Below are 17,683 nucleotides of genomic sequence, written 5' to 3'. Positions count from 1 at the left end.
GTTTCAGAGAGGGCCCTTTCTGTCCTATTGGCAGATGCTGGAAATCAAACTTAAGACCTTCTGCATGTAAAGTAAATGATCTGTCTGTGAGCTATGGCCCCTCCCCAATTTTAAGATAATACACAGACACTCCTGTGGCTGAGGTAAGGGAGGCAGCCTCTTATTTTATCTATTTACTAAAATATTTATATACACGCAACCCGCCTCCCCTTACTCACGAGTTACATTCCAAAGCACCATGCATTTAAGTGAAATTGCTTATATTTGAAACACCATTGAAAAAGCCACAAACTCCTAATTTCATCCCTGCCCTGCCCCTTTTTGTGATGTTTTGGGGTCACTTCCAGGTTTGGCACGATGCGCATGCGCAGAGTTGCACACATATTGAAAGCACATAAATGGGGTGTGGGGTGTGCCTGTACTACTAATTCGTTTTTTTAAAAAAATCAAAATGGTTCCAAACAAGGCCCAAAGTTAGTCCCATATATAGAGCACATTACATTGCATGGACTACAGTGGCCAGGCTATCCCTGTCCAGGAATGGCTGTAGCTGGCGAACCAGACAAAGCTAGTGAAAGGTACTCCTAGCCAAAGAGGACCCCTGGGCCTCTAAGTGACAAAGGTGCAAGCAGGAGCACCCCTAAGCAATACACGTGTTTCTTCTTGTTGTTCTTTTTAAAAAAAATATTTTTACTAAGCAATTTCAACATACCAAATTATCAGTCCAAACAATCAATTACATTATTTCCCCCCTTTTCCCCCACCCCTCATGCTCCCCCCCCACCAAGGACTTCCCTCAGCTCCCCTCTCTGATTTCTTTGCACATATTATTCTCTGTATGTTATAAAATTGTACATATCTTTGCCTTATCTATCAAATGTTCAGCTAATAAATTTGTGGATGTTTATTCAAAACCTGCCAAGGAGTCCAAATCATTTTGTTGTCTTTTTAGATAATTTGTAAAAAGTTCCCATTCTTCCTTGAAGTCACGATTGTCCTTAACACGCAGTTTGTATGTCAATTTGGCCAATTCCACGTAGCTCATCAATTTTTCTTGCCACTGTTCTTTTGTTGGGATTTCCTCATTCTTCCATCCTTGTGCTAACAAGACTCTTGCCAATGTTGTAGCATACATAAATAAATTCTTTATTTTTCTTGGCAGGTCTTGTCCTAAAATCCCTAACAAAAATGCTTCTGGTTTTTTTTACAAATGTCATTCTGAACATTTTCTTCAATTCATTATATATCATTTCCCAATTTTTAAAAACTTCTCTACATTCCCACCACATGTGATAAAAAGTACCTTCTTTTCCCCCCTTACATTTCCAACATATGTTTGACCCGGTTTTGTACATTTTTGCTATTTTTACTGGTGTAATATACCATCTGTACATCATTTTCATATAGTTTTCTTTCAAAAGAGAACATTCTGTAAATTTCAGATCTACCTTCCACAATTTCCCCCAGTCCTCAAATTGTATATTATGTCCTATATCTTGTGCCCATTTGATCATGACTAATTTGACCTCCTCATCTTTTGTTCCCCATTCTAGCAGAATACTATATGCTTTCTTCAGCAGCTTCACTTCTTCTTCTATAACTTCCTTTTGGAATCTGGAAGTTGTGTAACTAAACCCTTTCTTAATATCTTCCTTATACATCTCATGTAATTGTCTGTAATGTAGCCAACTCTGAAAATGGTCTTTGATTTCCTCATAATCTTTTAATTTCCATTTCCCTTCTTGATCCCTCAACAATTCTCTATATGTAGGCCACTTCCCCTTTTTGCCAAGCGGTTTGAGTAACGAAGCTTCAGTTGGTACACTTGTTTCTTCTGAGGGCGTGCAACCCCATGCAGAACAGGTAGCTCACCTTCCTGGATATGGGAACCACTCACCCAAAGAATCTCCCCAGGATTCAGGCAGTTTATTGGTCCTCATACAGTCCACCACTATGCTCAGACACCTATCTAGAGAAGCAGAGCCGCTTGTCATCAGCATACTAGTGTCAGCTTGTTCCAAAGTGCCTAACGGCCGCTCCCAACAAATGTTAAGTAGCACTGGAGAAAGGGTAGTTCTCTGCCTCATAGTGTTAAGTGCCAAGGTGCTGAGGAGCACTCACCCTGAAGGTATGGAAAGAACCACCATAATGCAGTGCCTTTGATGCCCATCCCTCTGAGTCAGTCTAGAAGGATACAATGGTAAACAAATAGTACCAGAAGCCGCTGAAAGATGGAGAAGTCCCTCTCAGGGCAATGGTCATTCATCAGGGCCACCAAGGCTGATTCAGTTCCAAAGTCGGGTTTGAACCCAGATCGTAGCAGATCTAGATAATCAGCCTCCTCCAAGAAAACCTTCAGCTGCTTCACAACCACACTCTCCACCACCTTTGCCAAGACAGGGGTGTTGGTGACTAGCCTATAGTTATTACACTCCATCGGTGGGCTTTTAAAGAACAGGACACACGACTTCCTACTGCTGCTTGCCTTTTGTGCTCAGTGCCGTTTATTGGCGACTGAATCTGGTACCTTCGGCTCTTTCACTGAGCTACAGCACCTTACCAATGGCATTTTAAAAATAAGCACTTGTAATAAAAGATGTATACATAAAATTGAAGGCAATTTTTTGATCTATTTAACATTTTTCAGTCTAACCAATTGCTCTATTAGGGACACAATTCTATACTTTTAGTACCATATAGATTGATTGTTGTTTTAGGCTTGAAGCTATCTATGTTTTATATTTCAGCCTTAGGCTGCTTTTGAGAAATCCAACTTAAAATTTTTTGTTGTTTGTATTATTAATATGTGTCTCTGTGTATGTGTGTATACACCCACCCACACTCCAGTTCTGTGAATTTTAGCAGGGTTTTATCTACATTTTATTATGCACACCACTTAGAGAGCTCTTTGATTAAGTAATTTATAAATATTTATGTTTAATAAGTGGTTTGTTTGGTTTTATGAGATCTTATGAATTGCTTTGCACGTGGCCTTGGAAGGGGTACATGCTGGAAGCCAAGGCAAACATATTTCACATTGAATAAAATACCACCTGTAAAGTTGGGATCTACCTGAAGGGCAAATCATCCCCTACCCATAGCAAAAGAAGAAAACAACTAAACAATGGCAAGTAAATTTGAAATCCTCTTTTATTAGACATGAAGATTCCATTTTCTTCCCTAGTTCCACTGCAGGAATCACAAGCCATGGTGCCTCGAGATAGCAGAAGATGTCGTGTGATGATCATGAGCAAGCATCAGAGGTAAAACACAATTTTCCCTACTTTACAAATCAGGGAAAAACACACGCACATATGGTAGGTAAAGTACCCCCTTTCTTCTCCACGGCCTCCCAAAACAGACACACAGAGACATTGACACCTTGCTGCACCATGTTCCCTGAGTAAATGTTGAAACAGCATTGATTTAAAAAAAACACCCCCCAAAAACAATAAAAGCAAATACACAACCCCACAAAGAAAACAATGGATTTATTTTAAAATATGCAAACTGGCATTAGGAGGACCTGTTCCTGCAACCACAAATGAGATGCCCAAGTTGAGATTCAGGTTTAGGATAACAGAATCATAGAGTTGGAAGGGACCCCAACGGTCATCTAGTCCAACCCGCTGCAAAGCAGAAATCTCAACTCAAGCATCCCTGACAAATGGCCACCCAGCCTCTGCTTAAAACCCTCCAAGGAAGAAAAGTCAACCACCTCCCAAAGGAGCGTGCTCCACTGTTGAACATGTCTGTCAGAAAGTTTTGAGGAAGGCCTGGGAAAATGGTCCTCTTGTAGGGCACCCTCCATGGCCAGGGGGCCCTGGCAGATTGACCTGGCTACATTGGCAGCATTCTGAGAAGCACAGGACAGTTAAGTCTAGCTATCCTTTCAGTTTCCCACAATACCCCAGGAACAGCCTTTGTGCATCTGTTGTCCTCCAGATGTTGCAGGTAGGAGTTGCAGTCCCAAACTTCCAGAAGGTACAACACCGGTGAAAGCTGCCCCAGAATGACACTAACCTGGGGGCACCAGGGTAAATCAAAAGTGGGTAGCTGAGAACTTGCCACCTGGTTATGTTCAGACAAGGGAAACAAAAAAGGGAGTCCGCACAGCAGACGTTAGCAGTGTGCCCCAGACAAATGCCCAAAGGATGTCATCTGCTGGAATTACACATGGAGACACCTTAGGAAAGGGGGAACATTTTCAAGGAAGCTTATTAAACTGTGATTGATAGCAGGTGAGAAAATGGAAGCTGAAATTCCTAAGCTTCAAGGCGAGGCAGCCATGAACAGCCATTCTAGCTAAGCACCCACCAAGCTAAGTGAGGAGGAGGAGGGCTTCTCCTTTATTTCTTTTTTACCATCTTCAATATGGAGCACATATCTCCCTCTTCCCTGTGTATCTCCGTCCCAGGACTATCTTTTGCAGAGCTTAGTCAGCGCTGAATTGAAGGGAGTTTCCCATTGATGTGGAAAGCTTCTCAAGCAGAAGGCAATTTAGAGTTGTAAACAGGAGGGGGAAATTTAATTAAAGCGTCTCCATTTCCCTACCACTGAAACAGGAGCAGCTGCAACATCAGATGATTTTACCTCCTTGTCTTGAAGACACCGGCTTAATTCAGATACCTTTCTAAATAATGGTTTGGAACCCAAACCATGGTTTGGGCTTCCAAAGATATGGCGGGCAATCTATGGTCTAGCTTGCTTGCTTTCGCCATTCATGGAATAGAGTCATGACTGTGGTTTGCCTATATAGACCTGTCAGGGACTAGGCAGAGGCGGAACGGTGGAGACCGCTCCCCAGCCTAACCCTTCCAGGGAAGAAGAAGAAGTTCAGAATTACAACAGGGGTTTGAGGGAGATCACAGCTCAGAGGGAGATGAGAGGGAAAGTGGGGAAATAATGGGAGAGGAGGAAGGAGGACAACAGCTGATGGACACAGTGTCTTTAGAAAGCATTCCAGACCTCTCTTCTCCCAGAACCCAGCGAGCCTTGAAAGTAGTTGAGCAAAGGACTCAGAAGCAAAAGGCCCTCAGTGCCACCCGTGGGGAAGAGTCACTTGGAAAAATGCAATTATTCCAAGAGACTGTGTTCTAAGCCTCTCTCTGTAAATACTGAATAAAAAGCAGGTGGTAAGGACTTTTCCTTGTCTTATCCATTCCTGGCAACCTGCCGTGAGGTTGGCTCCTGTGCCCCCTAACAAGACCTCACACAACTATCACATGGTTAAGTGCTGAAGACCTTTGGAAGATTCCACCCCCACCCCACCCCTACTGCCTAAGCAGAACAATGGATGGCTTCTAAAAAGAGTTAATGAAGTTTTCAACTCATAAAAAGAAAGTCCACAGCTCTTCAGTGCCAATGGTGTAGCGTGCCCCCCCCAAAAAAATTCTGAAGGGGCACAACCAGGTGCCCCCAGCTGCCAGATTCTTTGGGGTTTCCACCCCACCCTGGCAAAGGAAGCAGAGCCTTCCTCACGCTCCCAAGGGCATGGACCTATACAGAAAAATAGAGACATAGGAAAACATAGAAATACAACGTACGGAAAGGTATAGAGTCCAGACAAAAAGCAGCAGAATATGCCAAAGCTTTGGCAGGCGCTGACCTGACTCAGGGTACTTTGTTGATATTGCAGTTTGACTCAGGATTGGGTAAAACCACCGGCTCACCTTTTTATTTGGTCCCAGCAGAGAGCAGTTGCACACCTCTACTATTTACACACATACACACAAGCAGCATTCAGAGAACATAGGATGCTGCTTCATTCATGGTCAAGGCTATGTGTTCTCTTATTCCTGGAGGATCTATGTCACTAGCAGCACCTCTCCAGGGTGCAAGGCAGAAATGCTTCCAGATCCTTTCAACTGGAAGCATCTAGGATCCAACATTCTGCCTGAAAAGTGTGTGCTCTAAACAGCTGCCCCTCTGTAAACAGTCAGTCCATCCACAAGTTCTCCACGTGGTCATGTGCACAACTGCGCGCACACACGAAATACTGCTTGTTTGTGGATCAACCTGAAGGGAGCAGCTTAATCAAGGAAGCAGCAAGAAGGCACAGCAACCTGACTCTTGACTGGGGATCCTGCAGCCCTCCAGATGTTGCTGGACTCCAACTCTCATCATCACTGGCCATTAGTCATTCTGGCTGGGGCTGATGGGAGCTGCCATTAACTCTTGCACCATTTGTTCCAGAATCGGCTCTACTATGAGGCAATGTATTTAGTTATTTAGACATTTTGGTACTGCCTAATCAACCGTGTTCTTTGGGCAGTTCCAGAAGCAGCCACCTCAGGCATCAGGTTTTGGGTGTCCAATGGTAGGGCCGGTCAAGCCGGATACTAAACTTGCTGTTGTGCCTTCTTTAAAATAGAGAGAGAGAGAAGTTGATATCAGGTACGGGAATGGGCCCAGTGCTATCTGGATCACAACACGTGGAGAGGGTGTATTCTTTCCTCCTGCTGTACAAGCAACCCCCGCCCAGTCAAACACAATTCACAATTGCTGTTAAATCCAGAGAAAGAGAGAAGCTCCCATTGGGACCAACTGACTGAGGTTCACCAAAGAGCATGGCAGACCCTGTGCCCCATCATAATTAGTAAAAAGACCCATTTTAATTGTCTGTACTTCTGCCACCAAAATCTCCCAAGCTGAAGCCCATTCAGTGCTCTGATGGTGTTTCCTGCTTGGCAGGGGGTTGGACTCGATGGCCCTTGTGGTCTATTTCAACTCTATGATTCTATGAGTAGCTGGGGCAAGAAGAACCTTCACAGCACTCTTGTGGATGCTTCGTTCCACCATGGTGAATTTTGGCTACTTGCATATGATGCAAAGGAAGCTTCAGTTAACCAGAACTCTAGAGGCATGGGGAGAATATCCTTATGTAGTCCTGTTCTAAGAAACAGAGATGGTAAGCACCAGGAGCCTGCCAGACACAACTGCTATCACCCCCAAGTATTGGCCATGTTGGTTGTGGCAGGTGGGAGTTGGGAAGACCAACGTCTGGAGAACCGCAAATGTTCTCCATGCCTACTTTAAAAAATTGTATGACCCATTCATGCAAGACATGCTCGTAACTAACTCTGTCTTCAGGAACGCAGCCTGGATTTCAATGTCACCAGCACAGAACTCTTGGGTCTTCCTCCCTGCACCAGAGTCATATGCGCTACAACAGCCTTTCCCCCACCCAACACTCTACCACTTCCATCACCGTTGGCCATTGGGTCATGCTGGCCGGGGCTGATAGGAACTGGATCCCAAAATGTCCAGAGGACACCAGGTCGGGGGAGGCTGCAATAAAGAGGAATGCAAGCAGACCTCTCAGGCTGCATCATCTGGTATTCGGGGCTACAGTTAAGACACAAGGTTGGCTAGGAAAAGCTTGTTCTTTGCTGCCTTCAATAGTCCACCTGATTGAGCACATTAAAAACACAGCACACTGGGGAGAAGGGGAGGGGGAAAGCAACATGTGCATGAAGTTCGCCCAACGAATCATGCACAGCGGTTTTAAAAGAAGCCCCCAAATATCCCAACTCAAAGTGGTGGGAGCTGATTCTCAAAGTGAAGTGAACTGCCTCTTAGCTTGCCCTCTTTGCAGCAGTTACATGGATTAGGCCCAGAGTGGGAAAGTGAGTAAGCAGTAGGTCCCTGGGAAGGTGAAATGCCCATTGTGGGAATCTTGCCCATACTGTGCAACCCCCCCCAAAGAAAAACCTCCTAGAGCCACAGGACTCAGTATGTAGGTGCTCTTTATTTTGGACCACCACCTAACTGCACTCAGGTGTCTGTGGTCAGTAGTGGGGATGGGGCAGAGCCATCAGGTGTCCTGAGTCTTAAACTATGAAGGGGTGCAGCTTGGGGAGCAAGGGGAGAGCAAGTGCCTGACTGGTGGGGTGGGAGGAGCAGAGTGAAGAGCAAAAGATCTCAGGCGCACGGGAAGTAGTTGCCTCTTCATCATCATCTCTGGCAGTCATTCGTAGCTGAGTAAGATTGTCTTCCATAAACACGGTTTTAACAATGAGTCTGTAAGTGACTGTGGAGGCCAATTCTGGACCCACACATCCTTCTACAGTGGGGACATTGGTTCCTGGGCAGGAGCTGATCACGGTGTGGATTTGCCAGGCGTGCCTTCCTCTTTGCACATTTCTCCCTTGCGTTCTGAGTTCGAGTGTCTTCAAAGCCCATGACAACTTTGGTAAAGGCTGTTCTCCAACTGGAGCACTCGCAGGCAAGTGTTTTCCAATTTTTAGTGTTTATACTACATTTTTTTTAGATTTGCCTTGAGAAAATCTTTAAACCTCTTTTGTTGACCACCAGCATTACGCTTTCCATTTTTATGTTCGGAATAGAGTAGTTGCTTTGGAAGACGATCATCAGGCATCCGCACAACATGACCAGTCCAATGAAGTTGATGTTGAAGAATCATTGCTTCAACACTGGTGATCTTTGCTTCTCCCAGTATACTGGTATTAGTTTGCCTGTCTTCCCAAGTGATGTGTAAAATTTTTTGGAGACACTGTTGATGGATTCTTTCGAGGAGTTGGAGATGGCGTTTATAAGTGATCCATGTTTCACAAGCATACAGTAAGGTTGGTAGTACAATATCTTTGTAAACAAGCATTTTGGTTTCCCTGCAACTGTCATGGTCCTCAAACACTCTGCACTTCAATCGGGAGAAAGCCACACTCGCAGAGCTCAGGCGATGTTGGATTTTGGCATTAATGTTAGCCCTTGTGGGAAAATAACTGCCCAGGTAGGAGAAGTGATTGACATTTTCCAGCGTTACACCATTGAGTTGGATTTGTGGCGCTGCAGAGGGGTTGTTTTGTACTTGTTGGTGCAGCACTTTGGTTTTTTGAATGTTGGGTGATAGGCCAAGCTTTTTGTAAGCTTCTGCAAAGACATTTAGAATGGTTCGGAGGTCATCCTCTGAACGTGTGCACACTACGTTGTCATCAGCATACCAAAGCTCTATGACAGAAGTTCTGGTAACCTTACTCTTTGCTCTTCTGCCCTCCTCGTCTTGATTTTTTTATTTCACCCATGTGAAGACCCTATAAAGGAGGCTAAAACCCTGAAATCGCAGGTCAAGCTCTGACACCAGGGGAGATCCAGAAGGCAGGCCTATGATTTGCTTCCCAATCCAAATCAATACATGTGAGTGTACACACACACACACACACACACACACACACACACACACACACGGGAGAGAGAGACACAGACAGACAGACAGAGACAGAGGAATCTAGAGGCACGAAAGAGCCCTCAAAGCAACTGCAGCGAAGTCTACCTCTCATGAACACAAAGCAAAGGAGGGCAACATCATTACTGGAGCTCCCAAATATCTTCAGCTGGTGCAGTTACACTGCTTTTGAATCACCTAAAGTTCTTGTGACATAGGTGCTCGCTAGTCCAGTAATTCAAGCACTGCCCCTCTATGCTTGATTGTTCCTATTTTGGAGGACCAGCAGACAAGGTTTAGTCTGCCTCAATAACCACCAGTGCTTCCTAGGCTGTTGCTATTCTTAAGGGGGAAGCCAAACACATGCGGGCAAATTCAGGCGGCAAATTAAAATTTCATTCATGCCCTTGCGCAGCAAATCTGCTGTCCGCTCCTAACCCCCTGCCCTAACTTTTGCAATAAGGAAATTGAAGGGGAAATGCACTGAAAAGAAGTGCAGCCCAAGCCTATCGGGAAAAGTCACTCTCATTTTTGTGCAGATTTTCTGTAAATAGATCAGAATGAGTGCTGAATGAACAGGTCACCTGGCTGGAAGTGGTGCTGGTGTCTCAAGAGAAACTGGATTTCTGCCCTTGTGGAGAAACCATGCAGTTCAAAGCAAACTGTTCCAACTTCAACCTGCTAAACATTATTTTGGGGAAGAGGGTGCATCTTACAATATGTCAGTGCTAGTGAAAGCAGTCCTGCTGAAATTCATGGACATGACTAACTCAGGTTCATTAATTTCCATCGGACTACTCTGAGTAGAACCCACTTGGATACCACCCTGGGCTGATGGCAGTGGGAACACAAGAAGCTGCCTTATACAGAGTCGGACAATTGGTCCATCTAGCTTAGTATTGGTGACACTGACTGGCAGTGGCCCTCTGGGTTTTCGGACAGGAGTCTCTCCCAGCTCTACCTGGCAATGGCCGGGGTTGCATGCCTTCTGCATGCCTTTGGTCGCAGCCCTCCCCTTTCTGGTTTACGACTCCCAAGACAATTACCCTACTCACAAACAACAGAGGTGTTTTTCCTACCTAAAATATTTCTGGGCAAGGACTTTGGCATTAAAACTGGCAAATGGCTAGCTGAAGTCCCAAAAGCAGCCTGCAGCAAGAGAGCAAATGGCCCCTGACTTCCTCTGAGTGGGGTCAGGGATCCTGTGGCAACGCAGCTCCCATCAGCATAGCCGAGGGATGAAGGGAGCCGTAGCTGGAAGACACCAGACAGACCACAGGCTCCCCACCCCCTGCCTTGGAGGTTGCTGAAACGAAGCTGAGCAGACGCCTTATGCCTTGCAGGATAGCACTAGATCCAAGAACTCCTGGGTTGCTACAAACTCTGAGATTATTCTCCCATCCTTCTACATTTAGGTCATTTTAGACTGGAGGAACTTACTTCAAAATATGGTAAGCCAGCCCTGCTGTGGGGGTCCTTAAATCCCTTCTCCAGAGTCCTGCCTGGATGGCCATAGCTGTCGACCTCCCCTTTTTTTGTGGGAAATTCCCTTATTCCAGCGCCGTTTCCTGCTGCTATTCCGGATTGTTAGATATCCCGTAGACTGTCCCTGGGACAGGTGAGGCTGCTGATCCCTTATTTTCAAATCTGAAAGTTGACAGCTATGCTGGATGGCACCAATGCACAGCCTTGTGCAAAGTACTAAGAGAATAAGGAGCTGTCTTGTGTGAAGTCAAAGCATTGCTCCGTCCAAGTCCAGTGTGGCCAGCAAACTCCTCCACGGTCTCAGGCAGAGATTCTCCCCAGCCCTGCCAGAGACTGAAGCAGCAACCTTTGTCTCTGTATGCAAAAGCACATGCTCTACAGCTGGGCTCCCAAACAGGTGTGCAGTAACTCACAGCACGTGTGCAAACATTGCACATAGCAGAAGAATTGAAGCACTCATCAATCGTTTGGACTGACACTTCCGATAGGCGCTAGTGAGATGAGGCCGGGCTTCCTTTTCCCCAGCAAGGGTCCTGCCATTCAGTTCTATGGCTAAGCAGAGAGACAGAATCACAGCATGAATGGCATCACCTGGCTCACACCCAAACAGGCCTTCATCTCAGGCAAGGCTCCACCCTGGTGACGCAAGGAATTAAATGGAACCTGTGGTGGCCCTGAGCCTTCTGGACTGCCTTGGGCAGCTGGCACCAGGCCCCCTTGTCCCCATGCATATAAAATGAACAACCCACAAGTGCCATGCACCTGCTCCTCTGGAACAGGGATGCATTCATGGGGTCTTATTTGCACATGCACCCTAGTGCCATCCTGACAGTACACTGTGCCATTGACAGTGGTGGGTTTGAGGAAGCCAAGCAACCAACATGCCCCTGTATCTTTGTTCGTGAAAATCACTTAAGAGCAATTTGAAGCACAAGCGCACGCACGCACACATCCCTTTCTGAAAATGCAGGCGGTGGAAAGGCCACTTAGCAAAACTTAAGAAACAGGTGGGATTCATACTGAGACACAACTGCTGAGCCATCAGATGAAGGAACTGACCAAAGGAGAATTGTTGCCTCTGACCCTATAGGAGAAGCGGAATGAAGACGTCTGTGTTCATACATGAGACACAGAATGAGATGCTGTTGGCCAGACTACTGTACAAAAAAAAAGGGGGCGGGGGGGGGGGGAATGAAAAGCCAACCAGCTTGCACTGTGGGCAGAATTGTAAGCTTGCCGTTAACCCTTTCCTGTTTCTTTAAAAACAAAATGGAACTTGCAATAAATTGCAAAAAATAATAATAATATGAAAACCCGCACATACAAATAAACATCCATTTGTGAAAGTAAAACCAAACCAAACACACCACCCATATCCCTGGAATAAGTTGAGCACTGTGCCCTTCCTGCCCACTCCGCAAACTAGGGACAGTGCAGTCGAGAGAGACAATCTCTCCTCATAAAAAGTTATAATCACAACCATGGCAAGGGAGAAGGATCAAAGGTGGACCCCAGAGAAACGAAGCGCAATGGCACCACCCAGAGGCGTAATGAAGCAGTGCAGCCCTTGTGGGTCCTATGGGGAAACACAGAAAAGGGGCAAAGGGAGATCAGGGCCTCGTCCGCACTATAGATTTAAAACAGTACCGTTCCACTTTTAACTGTCATGGGTTCCCCTCCCAAGAATCCTGGGAGCTGTAGTTTGCTAAGGGTCCCAAAATTTGTTAGGAGGCCCACCCCCTCACAGAGCTGTAATTCCCGGAGTTCTCTGTGAAGAGGGACTTCAGCTCTGGCAAGGGAACAGGCGGCCTTTTGACAACTCTCAGCACCTTAAACAAACTTTAGTTCCTATAATTCTTTGTGGCGGGTGGGAGCCATGGCTGTTCAAAATGGTGTGGTATTGTTTTAAATGTAGAGCGGTGGATGGGGCCTGGGGAACCGGAGGGCAGAGCCTTTGAAACTGACACACTTGACCTAGCATGCTCAACCCAGAGGAACAGGAAACAGCACGACCACTGTTCCAACCAAGTAGAAAATAAAGCCATAGTGCTTCTATGCTTTGGTATGCATCATCCTGCCCCCCGCCCCCAGCTGTCCCCCTGCAAACCATATGGCAAGCTTCCCTCACGATGGGAGTTATAGTCCGAAACTCCTGGAGGGCACCAGGTTGGGGGAGGCTGCCATTGGCCATCGTCTTCTACGAAAACAGGTCAAATCATAAACGAAACCAAAAAAACAACTCGCTGTGCCTCCCCCCTCCCCCCCGGCCGCCATTTTGTTAAATCTCTAACCATCACTGGCTTTTCCTTTCCTATGCAAACACCAGTCCCACCACCCTACCCTAGACAGAGGGGCAGAAGATCAGGGGCTGTTTCACAGCTTCATTTGTCCTGACTGGATTCTCTTGAAGATGTCCTCGTTCAATGGGAGGTAGCGGCACTGCCGGGGCTCCAGGAAATAAAGCTTGTCCTTCACCACATTAGGATCGTATCCCTCCTTACGCAGGTCCATTTTCTGGAACTTGAAGGTACCTGAGTGGAGGAAGGGAAGCGGGAAGAAGAAGAAGAAGAAAAAGAAAAGCGGTTAAGGGATGTTGTCCTTGTGTTTTCTCCTCAGCTCTTCATTGTAAAGGGAAAGCGGAAAGTACGGTAATGAAATGTATACCTAGGGGCACAGGAAGGAAACTGCCTTTTACTGAACCCACTCAGCATTGTCCACACTGATTCATAGTGGCTTTCTGGGGCTTCTGGCAGAGATGCAAATGTTCTGCCACTGAGCCAGGAGCAGTACACTTGCTGCCATGCTATATGTTCACCAATTACAGAGCATTTTGGTGGTCCCAAGTCGCAAGGTGGTTAGATTGGTCTCAACTAGGGCCAGGGCCTTTTCAGTACTGGCCCCGACTTGGTGGAACGCTCTGTCACAAGAGACTAGGGCCCTGCGGGACTTGACATCTTTCCGCAGGGCCTGCAAGACAGAGCTGCTCCGCCTGGCCTTTGGTTTGGACTCAGTCTGACACTTATGTCTTCCCTCCCCTTACGGTTTTTATCCATGGGCTACTTTTAAAATGAAGCTGCATTTTAAAATGCATTTTAACCTGTATTTTAAATTGGTCCCCCCCCCAATTATGTTTTTATTGTAATTTTACTGGTGTTAGCCGCCCTATGCCCGACTCTGGCCGGGGAGGGCGGGGTATAAATTATTATTATTATTATTATTATTATTATTATTATTATTATTATTATCTGACATCAGGACCAGCCCTACTGAGACAGCTACCTCTAGCAGCAGGTGATGGGTGTAGGTGTGTGGAGAGCAGGTGTGAAGTTTTGGAGGACATTCTGTGCCCCTCCAGACTGGTGCTTTTGGGGGGCGTTGTGTGTTATTCTGCAGCATGTCACTGATGCAGTACAGTGGTACCTCGGGTTACAGACGATTCAGGTTACAGACTCTACTAACCCAGAAAAAGTACCTCGGGTTAAGAACTTTACCTCAGGATGAGGCAGCGTGGCAGCAGTGGGAGGCCCCATTAGCTAAAGTGGTACCTCAGGTTAAGAACAGTTTCAGGTTAAGAACGGACCTCCAGAATGAATTAAATTCTTAACCTAAGGTACCATTGTACTAGTGTAATATTAGTGGTGGATTTATACCAGACTGTCCACATATCCTTTCGCTTTATTAGTTGTTCTGTGATGCAATAGAGAAAAACTGATTTTAAGGATGGATAAGATATTGTTAAAAGGACGCGGGTGGCGCTGTGGGTAAAACCTCAGTGCCTAGGACTTGCCGATCGCATGGTCGGCGGTTCGAATCCCCGCGGCGGGGTGAGCTCCCGTCTTTTGGTCCCAGCTCCTGCCCACCTAGCAGTTCGAAAGCACCCCTAAGTGCAAGTAGATAAATAGGTACTGCTTTATAGCGGGAAGGTAAACGGCGTTTCCGTGTGCTGCGCTGGTGCCGGCTCGCCAGAGAAGCTTCGTCACGCTGGCCACGTGACCCGGAAGTGTCTCCGGACAGCGCTGGCTCCCGGCCTCTTAAGTGAGATGAGCGCACAACCCTAGAGTCGGACACGACTGGCCCGTACGGGCAGGGGTACCTTTACCTTTTTAAGATATTGTTAGAATGGGAAGCCAAAGATGAAAGGGTTAAATCTGCCATGATCCATTGGGCTGAGGATATGGGGCATAGTATAGAATCAGAACCATAGGGAAAGTTGTGGAAATCTGGGCTGAAAACCACAGCGTGTTACACTTTGAGGGAAAAGTTTATGAAAATGATACACAGCTGGTATCTGATACCAAGTAAGTTGGCAAAGATGTATAAATTTGCACCAAACATCTGTTGTAAATATAAAGAAGCAGAATGTTCATTCTATCACATGTGGTGGATGGGTAAAATGGCTAAAGACTTTTGGGAGATGATCTATAATGAGATAAAAAAAGATATTTAAGGTAACTCTCCCCAAAAGACCGGAAGCCTTTTTATTAGGGATAATGGGAATAGGGGTCCCCCAAAAAACAGGTAAATCTATTTCTTTATGCAACAACAGCCACGTAAATATTATATACACAAAAATGCCATGAAGAAGCAGTATCTTACTAAAGAAGAATGGCAGTTGAAATGGACAGAATATGTAGAATTGGCTAGTTTGACTTGTAAAATTAGACATAAAAAAAGAGACTGACTTTAACGAGGATTGGAACATGTTTATAGATTATTTTAAAACACAGTGTAAACAAGACGCAAATAGGATTTTACTGAGAACAGCAGTGGAAAGGATGGTGGAGGTTTTCTTTGCAGAAGCAAAGGCATGGAGAAACTATATAATATGCAGCACATGGAGGAAGCCATGGGTTGGGGAAGGGGTCTTGTGGTCGGATCCTTCTTGCAGGTTTCCCAGAGGCATTTGGGTGGCCACTGTGAGAACAGGATGCTGGACTGCATGGACCTTTGTTCTGACCCAGCAGAATCTCCTTATGTTCTTAAAGTAAAGGTAAAGGGGCCCCTGACTCTGGGGTTGCGGTGCTCATCTCACTTTATTGGCTGAGGGAGCCGGTGTACAGCTTCTGGGTCATGTGGCCAGCATGACTAAGCCGCTTCTGGCGAACCAGAGCAGCACACGGAAACGCCGTTTACCTTCCTGCCAAAGTGGTACCTATTGATCTACTTGCACTTTGATGTGCTTTTGAACTGCTAGGTTCAATTTTCTTCCTTCAAACCATGACCCATGTTCAGCTGAAGCAAGCCATATTGTGGCTTATTTGTTAGAAATTGTATTAAATAAATGCATTTGTGCTGAACTACATTCCAGAAAAGTATTAACAGCTCACATGTGGAGCAGACAAGATTCTCCTTTTCTGTAGGTGCAATTTGTTTACAGACTGATTTTACCCTGATGTGGCTTCTGAAAAACATTCCAAGAAAAACTCCATGTTTCACAATCAGATTAAAGCGTCTTATGTATCTCAGTCAAGGAGACTCACTTGTCTTGTGCACTTCCGAAAGCAGACGCAGGAAAACAGGTCGGGCATAAGCAGGCAGCGCCTTCTTCATATCCTCAGCAAAGCTCTCCAAGTCACAGGAATGGTCTGGATCCACAACTGCTGCCATCCCAGCCTTCCCTTCAGTTCCTAGAACACAAAAAACACACTCCGAGGTTTCTAGAGCTGCTCTCATAGAGATAATAGTACAGTGGTGCCTCGCAAGACGAAATTAATCCGTTCAGTGAGTCTCTTCATCTTGTGGTTTTTTCATCTTGCAAAACACGGCTATTAGCGGCTTAGCGGCTATTAATGGCTTAGCGGCTATTAGCGGCTTAGCGGCTATTAACGGCTTAGCGGCTATTAACGGCTTAGCGGCTATTAGCGGCTTAGCGGCTATTAACGGCTTAGCGGCTTTAAGAAAAAGGAAACAAACTCGCAAGAACTCGCAAGACGTTTCGTCTTGCGAAGCAAGCCCATAGGGAAATTCGTCTTGCGGAACGACTCAAAAAACGGAAAACCTTTTCGTCTAGCGAGTTTTTCGTCTTGCGAGGCATTCGTCTTGCGGGGTACCACTGTAATAGTAATAATAATAATAATAATAATAATAAATTATTTATACCCCGGTCATCTGGCTGGGCTTCTCCAGCCACTCTGGGCAGTTTCCAACAAAATATTAAAATACAGTAACGCATCAGACATCAAAAGATTGCTCTATAGGCCGAGGGAGCCGGCGTTTGTCAGCAGACAGCTTCCGGGTCACGTGGCCAGCATGACTAAGCCACTTCTAGCGAACCAAACCAGCGCACGGAAACACCGTTTACCTTACCGCCGGAGCGGTACCTATTTATCTACTTGCACTTTGACGTGCTTTCAAACTGCTAGGTGGGCAGGGACCGAACAACAGGAGCAGGGTTAGAACCGCCAACCTTCCAATATTGGGCACTAAATAGCAGCAACTCCTTCAAAATGGTTCTTTCCACAACTGTTTGAAGATGACTCTGAACAACTACCTGCACCATCTTATTAAAGCACTATCACACCAGTTTAAACAGCCATGGCTTCTCCCAAAGAATCCTAGAAGCTATGGTTTGTTAAGAGACCCTTATTCCCCTTCACATTCCTACAGTTCCCAGAGCACCCTGGGAAGAGGGATCAATGGTAACAGTACTCTAGAAATTCCCCACAGAGGGGAATAGGGGTTGCCTTACAACATTCAGGAGTTCCCAGGATGCTATTTTGCAGCTATGGTGTTGGGGTGGGGACTAGTCAGGGCTTTTGCCCCAGGTGAAGCTTATAGAGGGGCACCATTGGACCTCCCAGCCTCTGTGTGTGTGTGTGTGTGTGTGTGTGTGTGCGCACACACACACACACACACACACACACACACAATGCACATTTGGGGATGCCAAGCTGGGTCTTTGACCTAGGTGAAATAAAGTTTCACCCCAGCTTTGGGGAAAGCCAAAACTCTTTAAAGTGGTATGATACTGCTGTAAATGTATGGTGTGGATGTGTCCATAGTGACTATCAGGAC

At 46.0% G+C, this 17,683-nt stretch overlaps 1 protein-coding gene across 4 annotated transcripts in view; it reads right to left on the bottom strand.

Annotated features, from left to right (window-relative positions):
• Window positions 1-3,132: 3,132 nt before the first annotated feature.
• The window catches only part of SLC27A4 (solute carrier family 27 member 4), a 43,322-nt gene continuing 28,771 nt past the window's right edge, over window positions 3,133-17,683 (bottom strand). For 3 of the 4 annotated variants that reach the window (XM_028715269.2, XM_028715267.2, XM_028715268.2), the window contains 2 exons: window positions 16,150-16,296; window positions 3,133-13,200 (listed from right to left, as the gene is read on the bottom strand). In XM_028715269.2, the coding sequence (XP_028571102.2) occupies window positions 13,043-13,200; window positions 16,150-16,296 (305 nt within the window). In that variant the 3' untranslated portion in view covers window positions 3,133-13,042. The remainder of the gene's footprint in view (window positions 13,201-16,149; window positions 16,297-17,683) is intronic. The other variant, XM_077922640.1, reaches the window with a different exon arrangement.

Source organism: Podarcis muralis, chromosome Z, assembly GCF_964188315.1.
Source record: "Podarcis muralis chromosome Z, rPodMur119.hap1.1, whole genome shotgun sequence".
NCBI lineage: Eukaryota > Metazoa > Chordata > Lepidosauria > Squamata > Lacertidae > Podarcis > Podarcis muralis.
Note: the sequence above shows the minus strand (reverse complement) of the source record. Positions and strands in the feature narration are given on the sequence as shown.